The 23102-nt window shown below is 34.6% G+C and overlaps 1 protein-coding gene across 6 annotated transcripts in view; it reads right to left on the bottom strand.

Annotated features, from left to right (window-relative positions):
- Positions 1–1943: 1943 nt before the first annotated feature.
- The window catches only part of LOC128865199 (uncharacterized), a 107141-nt gene continuing 85982 nt past the window's right edge, over positions 1944–23102 (bottom strand). For 5 of the 6 annotated variants that reach the window (XM_054105307.1, XM_054105306.1, XM_054105309.1 and 2 more), the window contains 3 exons: positions 10832–11241; positions 10325–10741; positions 4379–8063 (listed from right to left, as the gene is read on the bottom strand). In XM_054105307.1, coding sequence (XP_053961282.1) covers positions 7676–8063; positions 10325–10741; positions 10832–11241 — 1215 coding nt within the window. In that variant the 3' untranslated portion in view covers positions 4379–7675. Of the gene's footprint in view, positions 2097–4378; positions 8064–10324; positions 10742–10831; positions 11242–23102 lie in introns of those variants that run through there. The other variant, XR_008454769.1, reaches the window with a different exon arrangement.

Raw genomic sequence — 23102 nt, 5'->3', positions numbered from 1 at the left:
TTAGTACATTTTTAATTTCAAAACAGAATGAAAAAACTATTTTACGATATCAAAGTTCATTAAAAATCTTAGCACATTTAAAATTTCAGAAAAAACTCAGTTTAGAAGAATTAAATTGATGAGAACAGAAATTTAGAATGTTCTAAAATTAGAAAAATGGGCTTTAAATTCATATCTAGTTTTGAAACGTTAAAATTTATAGAACACTTGAAACTTTAAGGCATTTACATTTTTAGTACATTTTTTTATTTTAAAACAGAAAAAAAAAATTTAAAAAAATAAATAATTGGCCTACAGTTCATTGGGACCTACAGTTTCAAGCCGACTCCGAACGGCAGATATTTTTATGAAGAGCTTTTTCATGGCAGAAATACACTCGGAGGTTTGCCATTACCTGCTGAGGGGCGATTGCTATTAGAAAAAATTTTCGCTTCATTTTGGTGTTTCACCGAGATTCGAACCAACGACCTCTCTATGAATTCCGAATGGTAATCACGCACCAACCCATTCGGCTACGGCGGCCGCCGCCATTTCAAATTTTAGTACGCTTAAATTTATAGCACACTTGATGTTTTAAAACAATAAAATTTTTAGTACAATTTTTATTTTAACACAAAAAACCAATATTTTACGATATCAAAGTTAAAGCCAAATGCTCACACAAAATTGCATTCAGTTCATTTACAAATTTAGAACAAACCACCATCCATTTCAGAAGATTTCCATTTACGAGAAAACAGAAATTTAGAACATTATACAATTTAAAAAATGTGCTTTGAAATCATATCAAGTTTTGAAACGTTTAAATTTATAGAACACTTGATATTTTCAATCATTTGCATGTTCAGTACATTTTCCATTTTAAGTCAAAATAAATATCATTTTAAATTTGAACACTTGATATTTTTTTTAAATTTAAGATTTTAGTAAGAAACCCAAATATTTTGCGATATTAAAGTTGAACTCAAAGGCTCATACAAACATTTATTTAGTTCATTTAAAATTTTAGATGAAACCACCATCCATATCAGAAGATTTCTATTTACGAGAAAACGGAAATTTTGAATATTCAAAGGAAAAGGGTTTAAAATTATTTCAAATTTTAGCACGTTAGAATTTATAAAACTGTTGATATTTTAAAACATTTAAATTTTTAAAATTAAAAATGTTCATACTCAGTTAGCTCACTTTAGATTTAAATTTATGAGAAAATCACTTTCGATTTAAATTTATGAGAAAACTTAAATTTAGAACAGTCTATAGTAAAAAGCAAAAATTACTTTAATTTGAAATTTTTGAATTTTTAAATTTCTAGAACACTTGAAATCTTAGAATTTACATTTTTAGTACTTTTTTCATTTTAATATTGTATATAAAAAATAATCATTTTTAGAACGTTTAGATTAATAGAACACTTGATATTTTAAAACATTTAATTTTTTAGCACATTTTTTACTTAAAAAAAAATATTTTACGATATCAAAGTTCAAATCAAATGGTCACACAAAATTGAATGTAGTTCACTTACAATTTTAGAAAAAAACGGCATTTCAGAAGATTTCAATTTACGTGGAAAAAACTTAGAACTTTCTAAAATCAAACAAAAAAAAAAAATACTTTTGATTCTTTAAAATTTAAGAGCATTTCAATTTAGGATGCTTTAAAACGTTTACATTTTTAGTTTTAAAACAGAAAATAAATATTTAAGATATTGAAGTTGTCGATTGTCAAACGTTCAGTCAAAATTTAAAAAAAAAAAAAACTCATCCTAGATCACACATTTTATTTCACATTTCAGAATTTGATAACATTTCAAATTAAAAAAAAAAACTTTCAAACACACATGTGTATGCATGTGCATATGTATAAACTATAAGATTTTGTCTTTCATAAATTTTAGAACATTTCAAATTACAGAAAACCAAAAATTTAGTTTGTACAGTAGAAAACAAAAAAATTTAATTAAAAAAAATGCTATTTAAAATCGTTTTATAACACACTTAAGTTATTAGAAATTAAAAATTTTTTGACATAAATTAAATATTTTCAATAACGTTGCTTTGAAAACTGAATGCTTGATAAATACGAGAACTGAGCTGAAAAAAAAACAAAAAAGACACAGTCATTATTTGATACTGAAATAACAAAAACAGAACAAAAAATGAATTTTTTCACGCAAGAAACAAAAATACAGGAATACAAATATATTAATTACATTCTTTTTACACTGTACTTCTTGACACTGTACCGCCAAATAAGCCACACTGTTAGCTACAGATGTACCAGAGATGTATTTATGCTACAAGAATTATGCTGGCAGCCAAGGCGAATCTATTAAAGTTGATAGCAGTAGATGAGCTGATTTCTGAATTGCCGCAAAGCCGCAATGCCGTTACATTCGCACCATCGTCGTATGCTTCTAACTCGAACTGCATGCCGTCGGCTGTTCAACGCAGTTTGTAATTTTCTTTTTATTTACTATTTTCTTTTGTCGCAACATTTTAAGGGGTTAGGGGTAGTCAGAATTTGCAAAAAATTGGATTTTTTTGTATTCGTTTTCTTAAAGTATAATAACTTAAAAATATTGTGTGAAAATTTGAAGTGAATCCGACAAATACTTTACGAGTTATTCAACAATTAACAAAGGGCGCTCGAGCGCTCCGAAGCGTTCGCGAGCCAGTAGAACTTTAAATGCGTTTTTCTCAAAACTACGTTGTTTGAATTGGTGATCACTGTAAATTAAAAAACCGCTTGGTAGATTTTACTAAAATTCTTACTGCTTTTGAAGAACATAAAAAACCCGTGTCTGATCGAAGGATTTTTTTTAAATTTCTATTTTTCTTTTCAAACATTTCGATTTCTTTTCGAAAATTTCGATTTTTTTTCGAAAATTTCGATTTCTTTTTTTTTCAAAAATTTCAATTTTTTTTTAACAATTAATTGTCGGTTTTTTCTCGAAAATCTGAAAAATATTTTCTGAGGCCGCCATATTGTTCATTTTGAAAAACAAAAAAAATGCTTCGAGCAGGCACAAGATTATCTATTAATAAAACTAATTTCTCTTGTCCGATTGATTTTAGATGAATCTTCAAAGACTTGTGATGATCACTGCAAGAGACTTCTGGAGAAACGAGCTCCACACAAACAGCGCTAACTTTTACAATTAATAATTTTTTTTTATTGACGTTTTGCTCAACTCAAGTCGATATATGTATGATGTATTAATGCCATCTTTTTATTTTTGTAAAATAAAGAAAAGAACTAGCAAAAAAAAAAAAAATTATTGAAAATCATTCTTTTTTCGGGCCTCTGACTACCCCTAACCCATTAATGTACAAAACGTTGTTGTTGCTTTAATGCCTTCACCTTTAATAAATGCGCTTTGCTTGCCGCAATCGAGCTTTCAGTTAAGGCCGGCGGGCCAATTAAAAGGTCAAAAAAATCGATTTTTTTTTTTCTGAAATCAATAGCTTAGATATTCAAGAACATGAGACACAAATTTTCAGAGTTAAATTCCAAGTACAATATTTGCAGAGCTACAGAGCCGAGCGTAGTGCGGCGTCGAGCAACCGTGCGCTTATTGTTGTAGTTTGAAGCGCGTTTTCTCGGCTTTTCATTTTCACGATTTTACCTAATTTATGTACACGATTGCAAAAAAACTAAACGAGCTATCCATTTCATTCAAAATGCGTTATCTTCAGTATTGTTTTCTCTTCTATGTGAACTAAAAAAAACATCCAAAAACATTTTTTAAGCGACTTTTTTACCCAGTTGAAGAGTTTTTTTTTTCCTTGAAAAACCACTTTTTTTCTACCTTCCCCAAAAATTCGAATTTTACGTGTTTCTCCCAATCTTCTTAGTTCACATCGAAGATAATTACATCAAAATTAATAATCTTTTTTTTTTTTTTGTTTTCAGATGAAAATTGCAAGTTGTATCTTGTACAGAAGTTGGATACTTCAGTGGCAAGGCGCTCTGGGAATCTATTGAGAACTCGGCTTACAATATATTGTTGGAGATTGTACAAATTTTTTTTTTAGTTCAAATATATATTAAACTATCCCCAAAACTTCATTTGGCTAATTGTTTTTTTTCTCATCCTACAACGCTTCGCGAAAACTACTGAATTTAGGACATCTAATTGGCCCGCCGGCCTTAAGTTTGTTTTTTTTGTTTGCCATAATGAAGTATTTTAGAATTCTCTCTTCTGAAAGTTAAAACAGATTTTTCTCGGTGAAAATAGAAGTAAGATGTCTTTCATTGAAACTCTTACCGGTCGACGACTAATATTTCGTTTTTTTTGTTTTGTAGAAACTTAAAAAAATCGGTTTTATTGCAATATTCAGCAGTGCGGCACTGGATTTGGAGTACTACTCGCGGTGCACATGAGGCAAATAAATAATGTTTTTTTTTTTATTTTCATTTTTTGACATTCCACTGGAAAATGCAACGCTACAGTGTTTTGAAAATTATCGAATATTCTCGCTGCTGCCAATATCTGGTTCATTTAAGGCTTAATTTTATATACTTAATAGATTGCTTTTTGTTAGTTTTTTTGTTTTTTGCTAATATTTTGTTTTTTTTTTTTTGCTACATAATTTTATACTTTGCATAGCCTTTTTATGTTAGTTCATAGGTTTTCTTAAACATTATTGCAGTGCAGTTTTAATTAATCTCAATTGCAATGATACTGATGGTTGATTTGTTTTTGTTTTTTTGTTTTATTTGTTTTGATAAAACTAGCATATATCCATGTTTTACTGTGAATACACACAAGCATTTCAATGAAAATGTGTACTTATGTATGTGTGTGTAGGTAAATTTGGCATATAATACAGTTTTTTTTTTTTTCTTATTTACGCTTCGAATTGAACATCTTTTGATTTGCGATATTTGTGAAAGCGCGCATATGAGCTTAATTTAGTCAGTTTTCCAATACATTTTTTAAGTTGAAAAAAAAAATTAACAAAAAAATAATAATAAGTTAACATGAGTATGGGGTGTATGTATGTACATACATATATCTGTATGTATTGTTTTCAATTACATATATATTTTTTGTGGCTTGAAAGTTTTTGATTTTTTTACAGCTTAGAAAATCCGCGTACGAAAATGTGAATTACAAGTACATAAACAGAAAACGTATGAGTGTGTGAGTGAAAGCATGAAAAAACACATGAAAATATGAAGAGTTTTACACACTCTCGTATTTAGTATTCACAAGTATGTATAAATTTATATATATATATGTGTGTATGTATGTGTGTACATAATGTGTGTGGTGTTAGTAGATGAAACTTAAACCAAACGAGCAGAGAACGACCGAACTTCGACTAAATTTTGTTAGGTTTCGATAAAAAAAACCGAACATTTCTTAATTCGTATTCCTTCAGAAAAGCCAAAGCAGTCTTTGCGTTTTATAAACATATAAAATAATATCATGATTCAATATAAGGGTAAAAGGTTTGCTCAGTAAGCAGCTCTTTCGTTCCCTTTTGGCAAATCGGTGCCTTTAGCAAAGACACTGTGTGGCTAATACTACAATTTTTGCCTAAAAGTGGAGGAAAAGTAAAATTTGTAAGAAAAACATTTCATTTTCAAAATGGTGTGCTTATAAACAAGAACTTGCACGGTATGTCCAGGAAGAAAACGATAAGGACTGACATACCGCATATCATAGCGCATCTTTTTGGGGCTATGCGCGTGAAGGATATTTTGAGACATATCAATCGAAGTAAATATTATAGTTTTGCTCTTGAATGACGATCGATGCTGGTTTGCACCACTTACATATACACCTCTTCCTTCATCATCTGCGCCAGTGGAAAGATTTTTTGCTTTTCCGGAATTGTCAATCGATCGTCAAGGCAAATTCTCACAGTCGGTAATTTTGGCATTTTCCGTTTAAACCATATATTTATTTAGGCAAATATTTAGTATAATGTCTATTGCTTTGAAAAAAAGGTTAAAAGAGGCCGATAGAGGGGTGTATCCCTCCATCTTAAAACTGAAAACCGCACCCGCCGGAGGCTTATAGTTTTTAAGTAATTTAATGTTAAAGTTCTGTAATTTAGCGAAAAGTTGGTGTTGCCATACACCGGAAATAAAAACGAAGTTCGTATGCAGGGATGTTTAGTGGAAGGTTCATTGTAAAACTGCAGTATTTTTTCCTGCAATTTACGCAAATCCACAGTATTTTTGCGTGGAACTCCTTTTCGCGAGGGCGGCCTTCGGTCGCGCTTCAAAAAAATAACCCTCATCAGTCCAACTCCGGCTACTCAATCCACAGTATTTTTGCGTAGAACTCCTTTCCGTGTTAAAACCATTGCACCCAAAATTAAAACGTCATATGCGTGTATGTAGTAAGGAGGCACAATAACCCCCATCCCCATCATTAACACTAAACTCAAATACTTAATTTTTGTTCATATTTTTGTTTTCATTTGCAGGCATCCGGCAACACCATATTGTTGTCATTCCAATTTTCTTCTTATTCGCGTTCAAAATTGGAAAGTGATTGTATAGACAAATGCATTTGCATTTAATTTTAATAAAAATAATTCGAATATAAGGATAAAAATAAGTAAAATCACGCGTGTGAGTGTATATTCGGTGAATTTTAGTAAAGTGTTAAAAAATATATAGTGTAATGTGCTAAATTATAGTGAAGTTCCCGAGAGCATTTTGAGGGCGTAATTATTTGCCTTTTTATTTTATTATTTTCCAAATGATTTGGAGTTATAAAGAGTGTTCCTTAACACCTCACTAACATCTCCACCAAATTTCATTAATAAAGGCATTATAGTTTGCCAAAAATTGCCCAATAGACATTATTGCGAATCCCAGCCTTTATTTATAATTTCAGTAAAAAACACTCTTTTACTTCCAATTTTACCAAAACAGGTATGGAACTTAATTTTTTCACTTGCTTCGCCGCACTTCTTATTGTACCCTACCTACATACGCATTGCAAGGGGGTGCCAGAATTCGAACGTCACAAGTGAGCGACAATAATAATCCTAATAATTGAATCATGTATCATCATATGCTATGAACTGAAATTATTGTAACTGAAATTTAGCAATTTGTTGCAGCTTTTTTTTAATAAAAATACTGCATTTCAAAAAACTCCGTGCTTTTTATTACTCAGTCAGTTTTACTTCGGTCGAATTTCGGTTCGTTTCGGCCTGAGAAATTGTTGTTAGGTCGCTCTCTACAAACACGTAAAGTTGTTGTTGTTTTTTTAATTGTTAATAGTAAATGAATAAATCCTTAATTGCTCCATTACTAAGCTGTTGTATGTGTGTGTGTGTGTGTGTGTGTAAAGTTATTGCTGTTTAAGTTCTTGGCACAGCTGCTATTGTCCTCTTTTGTTTATACCTTAGCCTGCCTGTAGCGCTGTAATTGCCGATCACCGTCGTGGTTGTTACAATTATTGGCTACTCATTTAATGATTGGTTCGTCGTTAGTTTTTCTCTGTAATATTAGTAAAACTAATATTCGTTTTCGGTGGTGCTATATGCGTGGCTGCTGCTGCTACTGACATCTCTCTCAGCTGTTCGACTTCCACCAAATGCTCTCGCTGCTGTTGTTGTTGTTGTTGTTGTTGCTCCTCATCATCCTCCAACAAGCATACGTGCTCCGACTCAACAATGCTTCCTTTGCTCGATCATAATCATTGCGCGCTTGTTGTGACCGTCGTCGATGTTGATGCTGATGTTGAAGCAGCCTGCGATGCTGCTGCTACTGCTGCAGCTGTTGTTGTTGTTGGCCGTTCACCAACATCTTCACAAATGGTGTGCAATTTCTCCATTTCCGATTTCGTCACTATATTGATTGAGCTTACTTTGGCACGCTGATATGCCACTACGGTGTTCTCTCCCAGACACTTAATGCATACATAGCCGATGAGCACAGCAATGCCAACAGTGAGTACGCGTATCAGCGGATCGACGTATAGTTGAATGACAACCCAAGCGCTGGCACCGGCAACACACATCAACGTTATCAGTATGATTGTCTTGGACCAGTGCTGCATGTTGAAACCCTTCTCCCAGTCGAGTCTGTAAATTTTGGAAGATGAGAAAGAGGTTTAATGTATCGGTGAGGGGTAAGTTCAAACATAAAGTAAATGGTTAAGGGGGTCTAGAAATTTCAAAACATCGATTTTTTGTTTTTTCGATATTTCGAAAGTATAGTATCTTAAGAATATACTGTGAAATTTTCATGCGGAAATTCCCAATATAATAGCTTCTACAGCTTATTTATCTCGAAACGACTTTTTTCGGCCTGGTGTTGTCAAAAAAAAAAAAAACTTTTCAACCGAATCGTCTGAAATTTTAATATGTTGTTCACAACATTTATGGCTATTGCGTGTATTAGAATCATATTATTATTTCAATTAATATATTTGGTATTTGTTTTATTAAACAACTGAAAAAACCCGATTTTTTGAGTGTCAAATTCAAAACCGCGCCATTTTGTTAAATTTTCCTTTTCTTATTCTAGTAGCGGGGAATAGCTACAATCATTTTTTTTGTTCCTTGTTCACTCCTCTCGGGAGCATAGGGCCTCGACAAGACTTAGTCTTGCGTTGGTTTCGATAATCTGTCTGCCGCTACCAGTCCTATATAGTGCGAATGCCCACCTGTCGTTGCTTAGGAACGACGCCTTCTTACTGCTTGGAGCGCCATCTGTGTCTCACATTTTTCTCCCAGAAGGATCGCACAGATGGTTGAGGACTTCACTAAATTTGGTATGTCTGCAAAATTACCGCGATCGCCCGCTTCCTCTTGCTGGCGCCACTGATGCTATGTGTAACTGTGCCTTTTTCTTTGATTTTTGCTTGTTTTAGCAGCCACAATGCAAATAATGCGCAGACTATGGTGCGGGAGTCAGGATGAAAAGAATACGTTTTTGGGGTTGATGAATGGAATTGGAGGAAGTTTTTTTTGTATAGAAACTGGGAAAGTAGGGAAATTTGGAAAAGTGCGAGGATCGTGCTAGATCTGGTTAATAATTTTTTTAGTTTTTGTGTTTTAGATAAATAGAAGAGTTAAAATGGACAACTGCAGCGCCATTTTTAAAATGATTAGAATTATTGTATAATTTTTTTTATTTTTCATTTAACAAAATAAATTCCCTACATTTTCGAGCTCTAGACCACCAGGACCTCTTAAATGGATCTCGAATTTATAAATATAATAAAAGATCATTACTTTACTTTTTAAAACGGAAAATTCAGTAATTAATGGGTGCCTTATATTTTTGGCCAATTTTATAAATTGTTGAAAACAATTAGAAAAAGTCTACTTTGCACTTTATTTGGCGCACTTTATCTAAAAATTAAAATTTTTCTTTTCCTAATCTTGAATGATAAGCAATTTTAGCCACCGTGAAGCACCATTCTCATATCCATATACAGAATTTTTGCTATAAATTTTTGTATATGTAATTCCGCTTGTACATGTTTGCATTTTGTATGTATAATACGAGTACTTCTCCATTCCTTTTATTGCTTTTTGAGGTTAGGCTTGTATGGGGGGTGTGCGTAAAAATGAACCGATTACAGCCATTTTTAACGCTGTTTATTTATACTATTAGAATAAATATATTAACAAAATTTTAGAGTCGTGCATTCCTACTTGCGCTTTTTATGACATTTTTAAGCGTTTTTGAGGTTAGGTGAGGTATGCGTTAAAGTAAATCGATTTTGCTAATTTTTGGTATGTTTACTTTCTATATTATCGTACATATATTAACGGACGACATTTCGGAGTCCTACACTTATTAGGGCTCTTTGAATGCCATTTTTGAGGTTAGGTTTGTAAGAGAGGTATGCTTTAAAATAAACGGAGCACACCCATTTTTTCGTTTTTTTCCTGATTTATGTTTGGTTAAAGGTTGCACACGAAAAATTGAAGCCCTACGTCTACTCTGTATAATTTTTTCAAATATTTAAGGGGGTTAGCCACTGTGCGCTGGCGCAGTTATGTTCTGTATAGTGTTGCAGGTTGAACTCCTACTTATCGCAGAATTGATCTCAGCATGCCTATGTATGGCAAGTGAAGATATTTCTCACGACATCAATCACCTCTTCACATGCCCACTTAACCGTACTCATCTACCATCCCCTGCTTGTGGTGACACCTTTTCGAGATAGCTGTTGGTTTAACTCATACTGATAGATAAAATTTAGCTCTAAGAGGGATTTGTAAGCTGTTACAATTACAACAACCACCTTATGCCGTCACTATTAAATTTTTTTAAATTTCGCTTTTTTATATTAATTTTTTTTAATTCATTTTAATTACTGTTTACTTACTTTTTAGTCTTCTCAATTTCGTAAGGGAAGCCACAAACTTTGCACGATAATTGCGCATCTGTTGAACTGCAACTCTCCACTAGCCAGCGTTTGAGGCACTCATGATGCACAGAGCTGACGTCACCAGTGCAGCGACACGGTTGTATGAGCGGCTCTGGTTTGTCATTATCATAACAAATCCAGCAGTCTTTTTTCGTCAAAAACGATTGACCTTCCTCCGGCGACAGGCTCTTGGTTTCGGCCGATGTGGTCGGTATGGATGGATCGATTTGACGTGAAAGCAATTTGCGTGGATTCAATATCCACAGCTGTTCGGGTGCCATTGAATTCCACAAACAACAGGGGAACCAAAAAGCAACACCCATCTCCACGATGCGGAAGACAATATCATGCCAATTGCGTGAATACACCGGTACTCTACAACAAGAGAAAAAACAATTAAATTTATGTTACATTAGTATTTATAATATATAAATCGAATGTAATATACATTAGTCAAAATCTTACTTGGTTTTCCAAAAATCACCCAATGTCTCCGATGTTAGGAAGCCCACAATAACGATTAACATAATCGCCTGCGATAAGAGACCCAAGCGCGACTGATGCAGCTGTGAGGCATTTACGATCGCTTCACTGGGACCAAGTATTTTGCCTGTTTGGTCGTAAACAAAGCCACCACGCAACTTGAAATACACTTCGACGCCATAGATCAAAAAGAAAATGACTACGATGAGCAACAGCACTGCATAGCAGCCGTTGAAAATGTGCGCATAATTCTGCCGATCGGCGGTGATCAATGAAGAGAATACCTCGACACCGAACAAGCTGTAGAGGAATAAGTTAAATGCAACAAAGCCGAGAAAACTTTTCGATAGAAATTGTGATCTCTCCCAGCGGATATCGCGTAAATGGAAAATCTGTAAAAAGAGAAATCATATGACCTGGTAAGTTGCGGGTTTATATAAAATATTTACTTAAATTAACGTAATGGAATTGTGTTAGGTATATAAAAGTATGAAATAAATACTAAAATGTTTAAGATCTCGAGAAAAATCCATCGAGGAAAAATAGAGTTATTTCAACTTTGCGTCATTTGTTAAAGTTAAATTCATAAACTTCGCTGGACTTTGACTATTGAACAGGTGTTTCGGGAAATAATAATTTCAAAGAATACTAATGCAAGCAATGTCGCATGACGTAAAAACTCTACTATTTACAAGGTGAAGTCCAAAATAAACAAGGCTGAGCTAAAATAGAAACGTCAGGAGCTTTGTTCTGATAACTTCGAGTTTATTTATTCAAACTAGTCCCCTCTGGCCTCGATACACTGTTTTGCGCAATCTAAAAGTTTTTCAAAAGAGTGTTTCTGGCCATTTACCGGAATGTCCTTGAGGATGTCGGTACAAACCCTTTGGAATGGCCTCTAGGGACGCAAAACGATTTTGCTTTCATAGCCAAATTCAATTTTCCGAATAGGTAGAAGTTACAAGGAGCCATATCAGGTGACTACGGTGAGTGATTGATGGTTAAAATGCGATTTCTAGTGAAAAAACCAATCGTGCAACGATGAGATGGTGCATTATCATGCAATAAGCGCCAGCTTCCTTCTTCGCGAATTCGACGAAAGCGATGCAACAAACGTTTTAAGACGTCAAGATAGAAAATTGTATTGACGGTTTGGCCCATTGGCACGAACTGCTTGTGGATAATTCCCTTGGAATCGCAAAAACAAATGAGCATCGACTTGATTTTGACTTCTCCAAACGCGATGTTTTGGGTGGTGGCTCGTCTGGGGCCTTCCATTCGGCACTTTGACGTTTAGTTTCAGGTTCATGTTGGAAACACCACGTTTCATCACCAGTCACAATGTTATAAAGGAAGTTTTCGTATTTTCGCGCCTTTTAATGTGGTCTTTCAATTGTTGAATTCTGAGCAATTTTTGGTCCTCAGTTAACTTGTGCGATATGAAACGTGCACGGACCATTCGTAAGCCCAAATAATCAGTTAAAATCCGATAAATCGAAGTTTTGGATATATTCAACTCCGATTCCATGAATTTCAACACTGATCTCAGTTCCTTTTTGATAAATTTGCGAACAATTTCGATGGAGTTTTCGGTGATTACTGATTTTGGGCGGCCCGTATGTTCATTGTCATTTACGTCCTCACAACCATCTCTGAAACTTGTGAACCACTCATGAACTCTGGCACGACGTAGACAATCATCGCATGAATGTCACCAAGCTTTTACTGGAAGTCAGCTAGGAATGTAACTTCCAAACTCATTAAAAAGATGGCGCGCCATCAAAAACATAAAAACATTTTTATGACGCCAGTCTTGTTTATTTTGGATCCAGCGGCTCCGCTGGCTAAGTCATGTCGTCTGAATGGATACTAACGCGCCGGTTCTGAAAGTATTCAGTGGGTGGTAGCAGAGGAAGTGGAAGACCTTCTTTGCGGTGGGAAGAGGTGGAGAACGACTTGGCTTCACTTGGTGTGTCCAACTGGTGCTGGTTAGCACGAGAAAAAAACAACTGAGGCGCTTTGTTAAACCCGGCCAAAATCGCTAAAGCGGCTATCGCGCCAATCAATAAGAAGAGATCTGCTTTGCAAAGAAGATTGAAATTCAAATTTGAAATAGGTCGAACCAAGGAGAACCAGGAGATTTGGTGGCTCCTAAAACACTCAGGCTAAAAAGCCTATTGTATTTAGAGCTCTGGAAAGAGGGTAGATAGTCAAGGAGGGAAGGACAAAAGTATCAGAGAAAGAGATAGGAAAGAATAGGGACAGAGAGATAATTAGTCCTGTGAGAATTTTCTCGATTCTTTGGCAAATCTGTAAATATCCTCCAGTTTTAGAGAATGAATATTACTCATTCTCATGACATCGGAACCCAATACTCGTAGCTGTGCTCTAGCAAAGGCAGGACACTCACAGAAAAAGTGCTTAGTGCTATCCGCCTCCTCCAAGCATGGCAGACATACCGGGTCCTCGATGAATCCAATGGTGGTCATATGCTGACCCCATGGGTTGTGCCCTGTAATGATGCCGACCATCAACCGAATGTCTTTCCTTCTAAGTTTTAGTAGAAAGTATGACAGTTTTCTGTTCGGACTTGTCACAAAACACTTTGCAGTTCTGCAGCGTTCTAGACCGGACCATCGCTCTTTATGTAGATTGCCTACATAATCGCTAATCCAATTCTTGATTTCTGTGGAACTGATTCCGATTATTGGCTCTGGCCCCTGTGGGGGCACCGCTGATCCACGGTTGGCCAAAGACGATCAATACCGAGTGTATTTGTATGTGTGACGGTATATTTAGGCTTTTCGATACTTTTACGATAATTTTTTTTTCATTAAGTTTGCATGGAAATATAGTTTTTAATATAATAAATGCTGAAGTTTTAAGCTTTGTCCAAAGGAGAATATATATGTATGTACAAGACTATCAGCAGAAATTAAATATCAGCGCGAGTTTCAAGAAAGTGTAAACTTGCCCTTTAACTGCGTATCAGAAAAATTTGTAGACTTGTCGTGATTTTTGTTTATTGTTGTGTATAGATTGAAACTTTAAAATATGTTGCTTTTGTTGTAGTATGAACAATATTTTTGTACAAAATGAGTAATAAAAAATTGTCATGAAAACTCAAGCGAAAACACTCTCTGCGCCCATATTTTTCTAACTCACTGTACGTATCATAATAGGGCGTCTGGGGGAAGAACGTTGTAACTCAAAACAGACAATAAGAGAAAAAAAAGTTTAATCAAAAATAATCAATTACTAAAAATATTATTATTAAAAAATAAATTTGGTTCTATTGCGATTATGTTTATAGGTACATACCACTGAAAAAAAAACGATAATTCTAAGAAACAAAAAAACAAAAACATTTTTCAAGAACTTTAAATTTCCAATTACTATAGCTTTCTTATAAAAAAAAGAGAATATGGAGAGAACTGAAGTTAAATTTCTAATTAAGACATTGGCTGAAAAGTCCCGGGCCTAGCAAAGAAAATACCTTTTTCGTTCAAAATTAGCTTTATTCAACAACATAATTCCATCAAGACCAACGCAATCATTCCAGCGTCGCTCTAACATTTCAATACCACTTTTGTAGAATGATTTATCTTTTGCTTCAAAATAGGCCTCAGTTTCAGCGATAACCTCTTCATTCGAGCGAAATTTCTTACTGGCGCGCATTTTTTAGGTCTGCGAAACAGCCAGTAAAAAAATAAATAAAAAAAATGTAAAAAAAAAAAACAATATCAAGGGAACTCAATTTAAAGTTTTCAATCTACCACTGAATCACATTTTTGCTTTTTCAAATATCGCTTTGCATTTTTAACATAACTTAAGAGAGAGCTGCTGCGCAGTTATCTCAAAAAATGATGACACTATTCCAGCAAACAAGCGGTATGCCATTCAAAGAAAATGTATTTAAACTTACAAGTGGCTCAGTTTTTTATAACCTGATGATTTTCTATTTTTCTTCTCATAAAACCATCGTTTATTAAAGTTTTCTTTATAATTACGACTCGCTTAATGCAAAAAACAGACTACGGAAATATTTGTTTTAATTTACTTACTTTTCTCACAAAAAAACTATTCACAACAGCGAATGTAGAAGTGTACTCGTAAATATTTTATTGTATGAAATCACGAAATTCCTCTAATTAGTTATCTTATTCAACAACTTCAAAATAAAGCCGTTTACAGAACATCCACGACACTCGATAGTTTCGTATTGAATGTTGAAAATTAATTCATAATTCACTTTCACAATTTATAATACCCAAGATAAAAGAGCCCGAAAAATTGCTTTGCTGTAAAAAAACAAGACAAAAAAAAAAAAAAAATAATAATAATAAATAAGAAACTCACAACAGTCTTAAAATTAATAAAAAAAAGTTCATTCAACTAAAAACAACAATTATCAGCTCCACTCCACGCATGTATGGGTGTACATGTACATAAATATGAATATCTCGACGGTTCAGCGTTTACGGAAGGTGTTTAAGTGCACATCATAAACAACCAGGTGCACTTGTACTCATAATAAGCTATTAAATTCTAGCGTTTGTAACAGTGTTCAGGCCTTTGCACCCGTAGGTACATAAATATCTACGAATTCTTCGAAATTAAACGTCGTAGGCGATACTTGCGAGGGTTGCCTTTGCACCCAATAATAAAAACACAATAAAGTAATAATGAGAGTGTCATTATTTTTTTTTTTTTTAAATATTCTGCTTGGAAGTCAATTATACTCTTACATTCGCTTGAACCAATTTTCACAGCACTTTTGCCACTCAGAAGTGGATATCTCCAAAACGAGCTCTTTAAAAGCTTCAACAACTTCTTCAGGCGTTGAAATACTTGAATTGATCTCGCATTTTATGTTTGATGCTCAGGAGCAAAAAAATATCATTAGGCGGTAAATCAGGGTTGTACGGCGGATTACCCATTAATTCGATCTCTTGAGTGCTTAAAAATTCTCTTGTGTGAGCCGATACGTAAGAGCTCGCATTGTCCCGGTGAAGGATGATTCGTTTTCAGCGGTTGGTTTTCCTTAATTCTCTGATAACTTCTGGTAAACGAATTGTTATGTACCACAACAACATTTCTTTATACCAATCGACACAAGTTCGTTTCTGGGGAATTGTCAAATTATGCGGTTGGATAAATAAATATACCAAATATTAAAATAACCGCTTACGCGCTTTTGGCCTCTAAATGAGCTTCTTCTTTTTAATTGGCGCGATAACAGCTTACGCGATTTTGGCCGAGTTTAACAAAGCGCGCCAGTCGTTTCTTTCTCGTGCTAACCGGCGCCAATTGGACACACCAAGTGAAGCCAAGTTCTTCTCCACCTGATCTTTCCAACGCAGAGGAGGCCTTCCTCTTCCTCTGCTCCCACCAGCTGGTACCGCATCGAATACTTTCAAAGCCGGAGCATTTGTATCTATTCGAACGATATGACTCAGCCAACGTAGCTGCACTATATCTATGGCGTCGTAAAGCTCATAGCCCTTCGTTCCATCGCCTGCGATATTCGCCGTTGCCAACATGCAAAGGTCCAAAAATCTTAAGCAGAATCTTTTTCTCAAACACTCCAAGCGTCTCTTCATCGGATGTTGTCATCGTCCACGCTTCTGCGCCATACGTTAGGACGGGCATGATGAGAGCTTCGTAGAATGTTAGTTTTGTTCGTCGAGAGAGAACTTTACTGCTCAGTTGCCTACTTAGTCCAAAGTAGCACTTGTTGACAAGAGAGATTCTACGTTGGATTTCCAGGCTGACATTGCTATCGGTGTTAATGCTGGTTCCTAAATAAACGAAGTCTTTTACAACCTCGGAATTATAACTGTCAACAGTGACGAGTGTGCCGATAAGCGAGTGCGCCGACTGTTTGTTTGAAGACAGGAGGTACTTCAATGAGCTAGCTTCCTTTGAATATGCTCCCATTACATTTGTTTAAGTGGCACGGATATTTTGGCATATGTACATTAGGGCGGGTTAAGTTTTTGCTCAACTTTGTTTCGACGACTGAAGTGTTCACGATTAATTCTGAACAAAAGAAGTCCATGGAAGAAGATTTCTAAAATGGATTTCAAACCTCTTTATTTTTAATTTTACTCATCATGGTTTTTTGGTACGAGAAATTCATGTTTGATGTTTATTTTGCTCAAAACCCTCTATTAGAGATCATATCATTAGTTGTAACATGCGTTTTTTCTCTTTAATGCAACTATGGTGCCAACGAGCCAATAGAGGTCCATAGACATCTTTTGTATTTCGATTTTCCCTAAGATATCTTATAGATGACGAAATGTCTTTTTTTCATGGGCTTTGTGGTAGTGCGCTACCCTCAAGTGGCCCTTTGAAACTAGGACAAGCTTGTTGTTGCGTCGAATCCCTCACCCAACGGGACAACCGCGAAGCATTACATCGTGGGGGAAAGGCGAATGAGTCGCCGGTCGTAGTCTTTCGAGGGTCCTTAGTTTCTTCATAGTCTCTGCTATGACATCGCATGCTGTCGTCCATTTTTCCCCGCTTTGTAGCATGGAATGCAAGAATTAATCTGGGTAGTAATTTCCTCCAAATACGCTGCGCAGCTTCAGTCTAGAGCCATAAAAACGCTTACATTCGAAGAATACGTGGTGGACGTCTTCTATCGCTTTTACCCCACGTGGTGGACAAGTGAGGTTCTATTCGTGTTTGAACCGATGGAGGTATGCTTTGAAGCATCCATGCCCGGTTAAAAATTGAGTCGAATAAAAATCCACTTCTCCGTGTTTTCTTTCGAGCCAGCTTCGCAAGTCCGGAATGCAGCGATGTGTCCAGCGGCCCTTCGTTGTGCTATTCCATTTTTGCTGCCAAGTTTTGGTACTAGATATCGTGTTATGATGTGTTGCGTTTTACTTTCAGCCAATACTGCAGATTCGTTTGCCAATATCTCTACTGGATGCATTCCAGCGATAACCAACGCTGCTTCTTCTGAAACAGTTTTAAAGGCGGAGCAGATTCGAAGCGCACATAAACGATGCGCTGCCTTTATACCGCGGAAATAAGAAGAATGTTGTGTAGCCATATGCCAGACAGGAGCGCCGTATAATATTTGGTTTTTCCGTTCCGCCGTTGCTTTGCCCCCGGTGTTTAGCATTATTTACGATAATGCTGCTACAGTTGCTGATGTTTTTTTGGTCGCATACTCCAGGTGTGTTTTAAAGGATAACTCCCTGTCTATCAATATTCCCAGATATTTTAATGCTGGTACTGTCGTGATGCTGTGATTGCCAACTTGTATAATTGTCATTTCTACTTTTTCTGTCTCGATATGAGAACGGACTTCGGTTTTTGCTCGGCGAGTTGAAGGCCGTTTTGTACCAGCCAAGAATTAACGGACACTATGGTCTGATTAGCTTTTTCGCAGATGTCGCTTAGTCTCTTAGCCGTAATAACTACTGCGATATCGTCCGCAAGCCCGATAATGTTGGCACCATTGGGTATTGTTGTAAAATGACGATGCGCTCTGATCACTTGTAAATGATTGAATTTATTGAGAAGAATAAGAATGACAGAAAGAGTAATACAAGTACAGGGTTGCAAGTATACATGATTGAAATATTTACTACGAACTACTTTGTCTCCGCAACAATGTTGAATATTCATATATTACAACACGCCTCCTTGAATTTTCAACATTTTACATCAGTATTCATTCTTACTTTACATCAAATAATTCTATTTTCAAATTTTACGTAAATCATTTCATTTTTGCTTTGTACTCTAAGGTTTACAATTAATGTTTTAGTCAACAATAACTCAAATCAACTTTAGCTCTTTTCTATTTTTCATAAATTTAATTCTGTTTAAACTCTTTGTTAATATATCTGCTAAGTTACGTTCAGAATCGATTTTTACAATATCAATCGCCCCATTTTCATAATTTTCATTAATATAATGATACTGCACTTCAATGTGCTTCGAGTTTTTTGTGAAATTTCCAAATTTTGCGATTGCTACTGCGCCTGAATTATCTTCATATATTTTTATACGTTTGTCTATATTCAAATTAAATGATTCATTCAACAAATTTCTCAAAAATAAAACTTCTGTTACTGCTTCCGACATAGCGGTATACTCTGCAAAAGTTGAACATTTAGTTACTGTGTTTTGTTTACGTGTTTTCCAATAAATCAAATTACCAAATAATCTTATTATGAATCCCGTTGTAGATTTTCGATCTACATTATCTCCTGCATAATCAGAATCAACCATACAGTCTAAATGTTCATCTTTTGTATTTTGGTCTGAATACGTTAATTTTAAATCTTTAGTCTTGCATAAATATTTTAATACTCTTAATGCATATTTAAAATGCGTTTGATTATAACAGCTTTGAAATCTACTAAAGTAATTAACGCTGTAAGTAATATCTGGCCTTGTGCCTGTACTAATGTACAATAATTCACCAATTAAATTTCTGTACTTTAATCTCTCATCGATTTCACTCGCTTGTTCTAATTTTAGATTACTTTCCATTGGAGTATCATATATTATAATTTTGAATTTTCCAAATTGTACTTTACAGCCAAAGATTCAATATATCTTGTTTGACTTAATGTCATTGTTTTTCTGTCATCACTATAATTTATATCGATTCCTATATAATTATTAATTTTTCCTAAATCTTTCATTGAAAATCTTTGCATTAAACTTGCTTTAATTTTATCAATTTTCGTTTTATCTTTACAGCAAATCAAAAGATCATCTACAAAAACTAAAATGTATATTGGATCTTTGCCTGTGCTATTTACATACAAACAGTAGTCATAATTACTTCTGACAAAATTCATTTTTTCTACATGTTGATGAAAACACTCATACCAAGCTCTTGGACTTTCTCTCAGACCATACAACGCTTTTTGTAATTTGTATACTTCATTTTTATCTGTTTCATAGCCTCTAGGTTGATTAATATAAACTTCAGATTTAACAGTACCATTAAGAAAAGCTGTCTCAACATCCATTTGATCTATGAATAAATTATGTGAACAATAGCTTAGTAAAATTTTCAAAGTTTGCATTTTGCCGACTGGCGAATAAACATTTTCAAGGTACTCCTTTTGTTGAAAACCTCTTACGACTAATCTTGCTTTATAAGTATTATGAATTTTCTTTTTATAAATCCATTTCACATCTATAATTTTCTTATCCTTAGGTCTTTCAACTACTATCCATGTTTTATTTTTATTTAAACTTTCTATCTCTAAATTCATGGCCTTTTTCCATTCTCTGGATTCTTGAGAGTTGATCGCCTCCTCAAATGTATTAGGTACGTTTGCGTTTACATGGTTTACATAAATATGGTGTATTACAGGGTTACCAAATCTATTCACAGGATTTCTTTTTCTCTCTGACGCTCTTTTTTCAATTATTTTCTCATTGTTATTTTGTAAAATATTTGATTCGTTATTTACTTCAGTATCATTATCAATAGCATTATCAAAACCATCTTTATTATCTTCATTTATTTCATTCAGATCATTATCTAGATTCAAATTTACCACATTTTCATCATCAAAATTTCTGTCATCATTATTATTATTTTTTTCTAAACAAATTAATTCTGTGCCCTCTTCAACCACTTGAACGTGTCTGGCATTAATTATTTTATTATTTACTAAGACTCTGTAACTATTATCATTGTAACCTACGAGTACACCCAATTTTGCTTTATCATCCCATTTATTTTTTCTCAAAGTTTCGGGTAATCTGACAAAAACTCTGCTTCCATAAATTTTCAAATGTTTTACATTAGGCTTTTTACCAAAAAATATTTCATATGGTGTTTTGTTTTCTTGAGTATTGGCTATTGCACGATTTTTCAAATAAGCGACTGTTTTCATTATTTCAGGCCAAAACCTGTGATTTATTTTTGCTTCTCTTGCTAGACATCTACCAATATCCATTGCAGATCTGTTATATCTTTCCGCGACTCCATTTAATTCATGAACATATGGTGGACATGGTAACAATTCAATTCCTTTATTTTTCGTTAATTGTTCAATTTCTTTATTTAAGTATTCTCTACCATTGTCACATCTAAATTTTTTTATTCTTTTATTGATTTTATTTTCGACTAAATTAACAAATTCTTTGAAACATTCTGCAGTTTCATCTTTACTTTTGATACAGTAAATTTTCGCGCACTTACTATAATCATCTATAAATGTAAGAAAATATTTTTCACCACGATTACCAGAGGTATTATGTGGTCCATTTAAATCGGTATGAATTAATTCTAAAATTTCAGAAGTCTTAGTTCGCTTATTTTCGAACGGTACATTAGCCATTTTGCTTTGTATACAATTTGCACATTTCATTATATTATTTTCCAATTTTTCAGGCAATCCTTCTACTAATTTGTCATTTACTAATTTGTTTAAATATTGAAAATTTACATGGCCTAGCGCTCTATGCCATTTTTCTTTATCTGTTAGTTTAACTACATTTGCATAAATCTCATTCTTTTCTTTTTTGTGCATAAAACTTTTCATTATATATAATCCATCTATTTTATTAGCAACAGCTATCAACTTTTTATCATTATTATAGATTTTTGCATTTTGACCTCTTGAAACAATTGTACTATTTTTAGTTATTTTAGAAGAACTCAACAAATTCTTTCGAATGCCATTAACAAAGTATACATTTTTTAGTTCAACTTCTACTTGATTATAATAATTTTTGAATAATGTCTTAACTGTTCCTATTTTTGTTGCTTTTAAATTTTTTCCATCTGGAAATCTTACTTCAATAGGATTTTTTAAATCACTATACTTACAAAAATAATCTTCATTGTTGATGATGTGGTCTGTGCAACCACTATCCAACAACCATTCAATTTCATTCTCACACACATCTTTCACAACATCATCCGCATTCACTTTCACCACTTGCGTTGCCCATGACTCAGAAGACAGCTCCTGGTGCTGCTCGCTGGTGGATGTTGATGCCTGATGTCCTTGGCCTCTGCCGCGACCGTAACCTCGTTGCGACGCGCCTCTGCCTCTCGGTGTACCAGGATGTCCTCTGGGGTTTGATTGGGCTCCTCTGCCCTGGCTGTGTTGAGATCCTCGTCCGTAGCTGCCTTGCGGCTTGTGCCAGCAGTCTCGTTGATAATGCCCAGGTTTTCCACACTGGAAGCATTCTCCTTTTGTCTTTGCACTAAAAGTGCTCACATTGGTATTTTTTTCACAATCACTTTTGTTCACGTTTTTTTCCTTAATTTTGGACATCACATATTCGACAGTCCTTGACTCTTCAGGCACCAGGTCGATGAAGTCTCCAATGTAGCTGTAGTTAGGTGGTAGGGCTTTTATCAGGTACCGCATTTTTTCTTCTTCGTTTAATGAGGCCCCAGCTGATTTCAACTCGTTGCATGCCTTTTCGAAGTCAACGAGAAATTCCTCAACATTGCCGTAATTCCTCAATTTCACTTCTTCTAATTTTGACCTCTTGATAATTTGTAGTGAAGTTGACTGCGTTGAATACATTTTTTCTAATTTCGACATTATTTTGTAAGTCGATGTGCACTCACTTATGTACTCTAACTGCCTGTCCGACAGAGCGCTTATCACGATTGTCTTGGCTTTTAGGTCGCTTTTCTTCCACGTACCTTCATCGTCGGCGGCGGTCTTTTCCCTTTTTGCTGGACCTTGGCACTCCTTATACTCCAAAATGTTTAAAAGTCGAAACTTCCAGTTCGAAAAATTTGCCCCATCAAACACTGGAATACTCACGTCGTCAATTTTTGCTTGCCTAGCCATTTCTTCTTCTTCCTGAATTTTCCAATTATTTTCGATTATAGTCTTCAAGATCAGAGTCCTTTTCAAAATTTTCAAAAATCTTTTTCTCAAAAAATTCCGGTTTTCTCTGCTTAGCTCGAAATCTTCAGTTAATTTATCTTCGTTGGAAACCAAACTTTGTAGTCTCGTCTTCAATTTAGCAAACATGTGCTAACCTCAAAATGCCTCGTGGACTTGCAGCCTTCTGGGCGATGAACATGTGCTCACTTTTAATCCAAGTGCATCAGCTTCTTGCACGGATTTTTTTTTTTTTTTTTCAAATTTCGTGTTCTAATTTTTTCTTTTTCCGATTTCGGCACTATTTTTTCCATTACCTGATTTTCCGCGTTTTCTCTAACCTTGGACTGCTATCATGTTGTAAAATGACGATGCGCTCTGATCACTAGTAAATGATTGAATTTATT

This window comes from Anastrepha ludens, chromosome 5 (genome assembly GCF_028408465.1).
Source record: "Anastrepha ludens isolate Willacy chromosome 5, idAnaLude1.1, whole genome shotgun sequence".
In the NCBI taxonomy this organism is placed as follows: Eukaryota; Metazoa; Arthropoda; class Insecta; order Diptera; family Tephritidae; genus Anastrepha; species Anastrepha ludens.
Note: the sequence above shows the minus strand (reverse complement) of the source record. Positions and strands in the feature narration are given on the sequence as shown.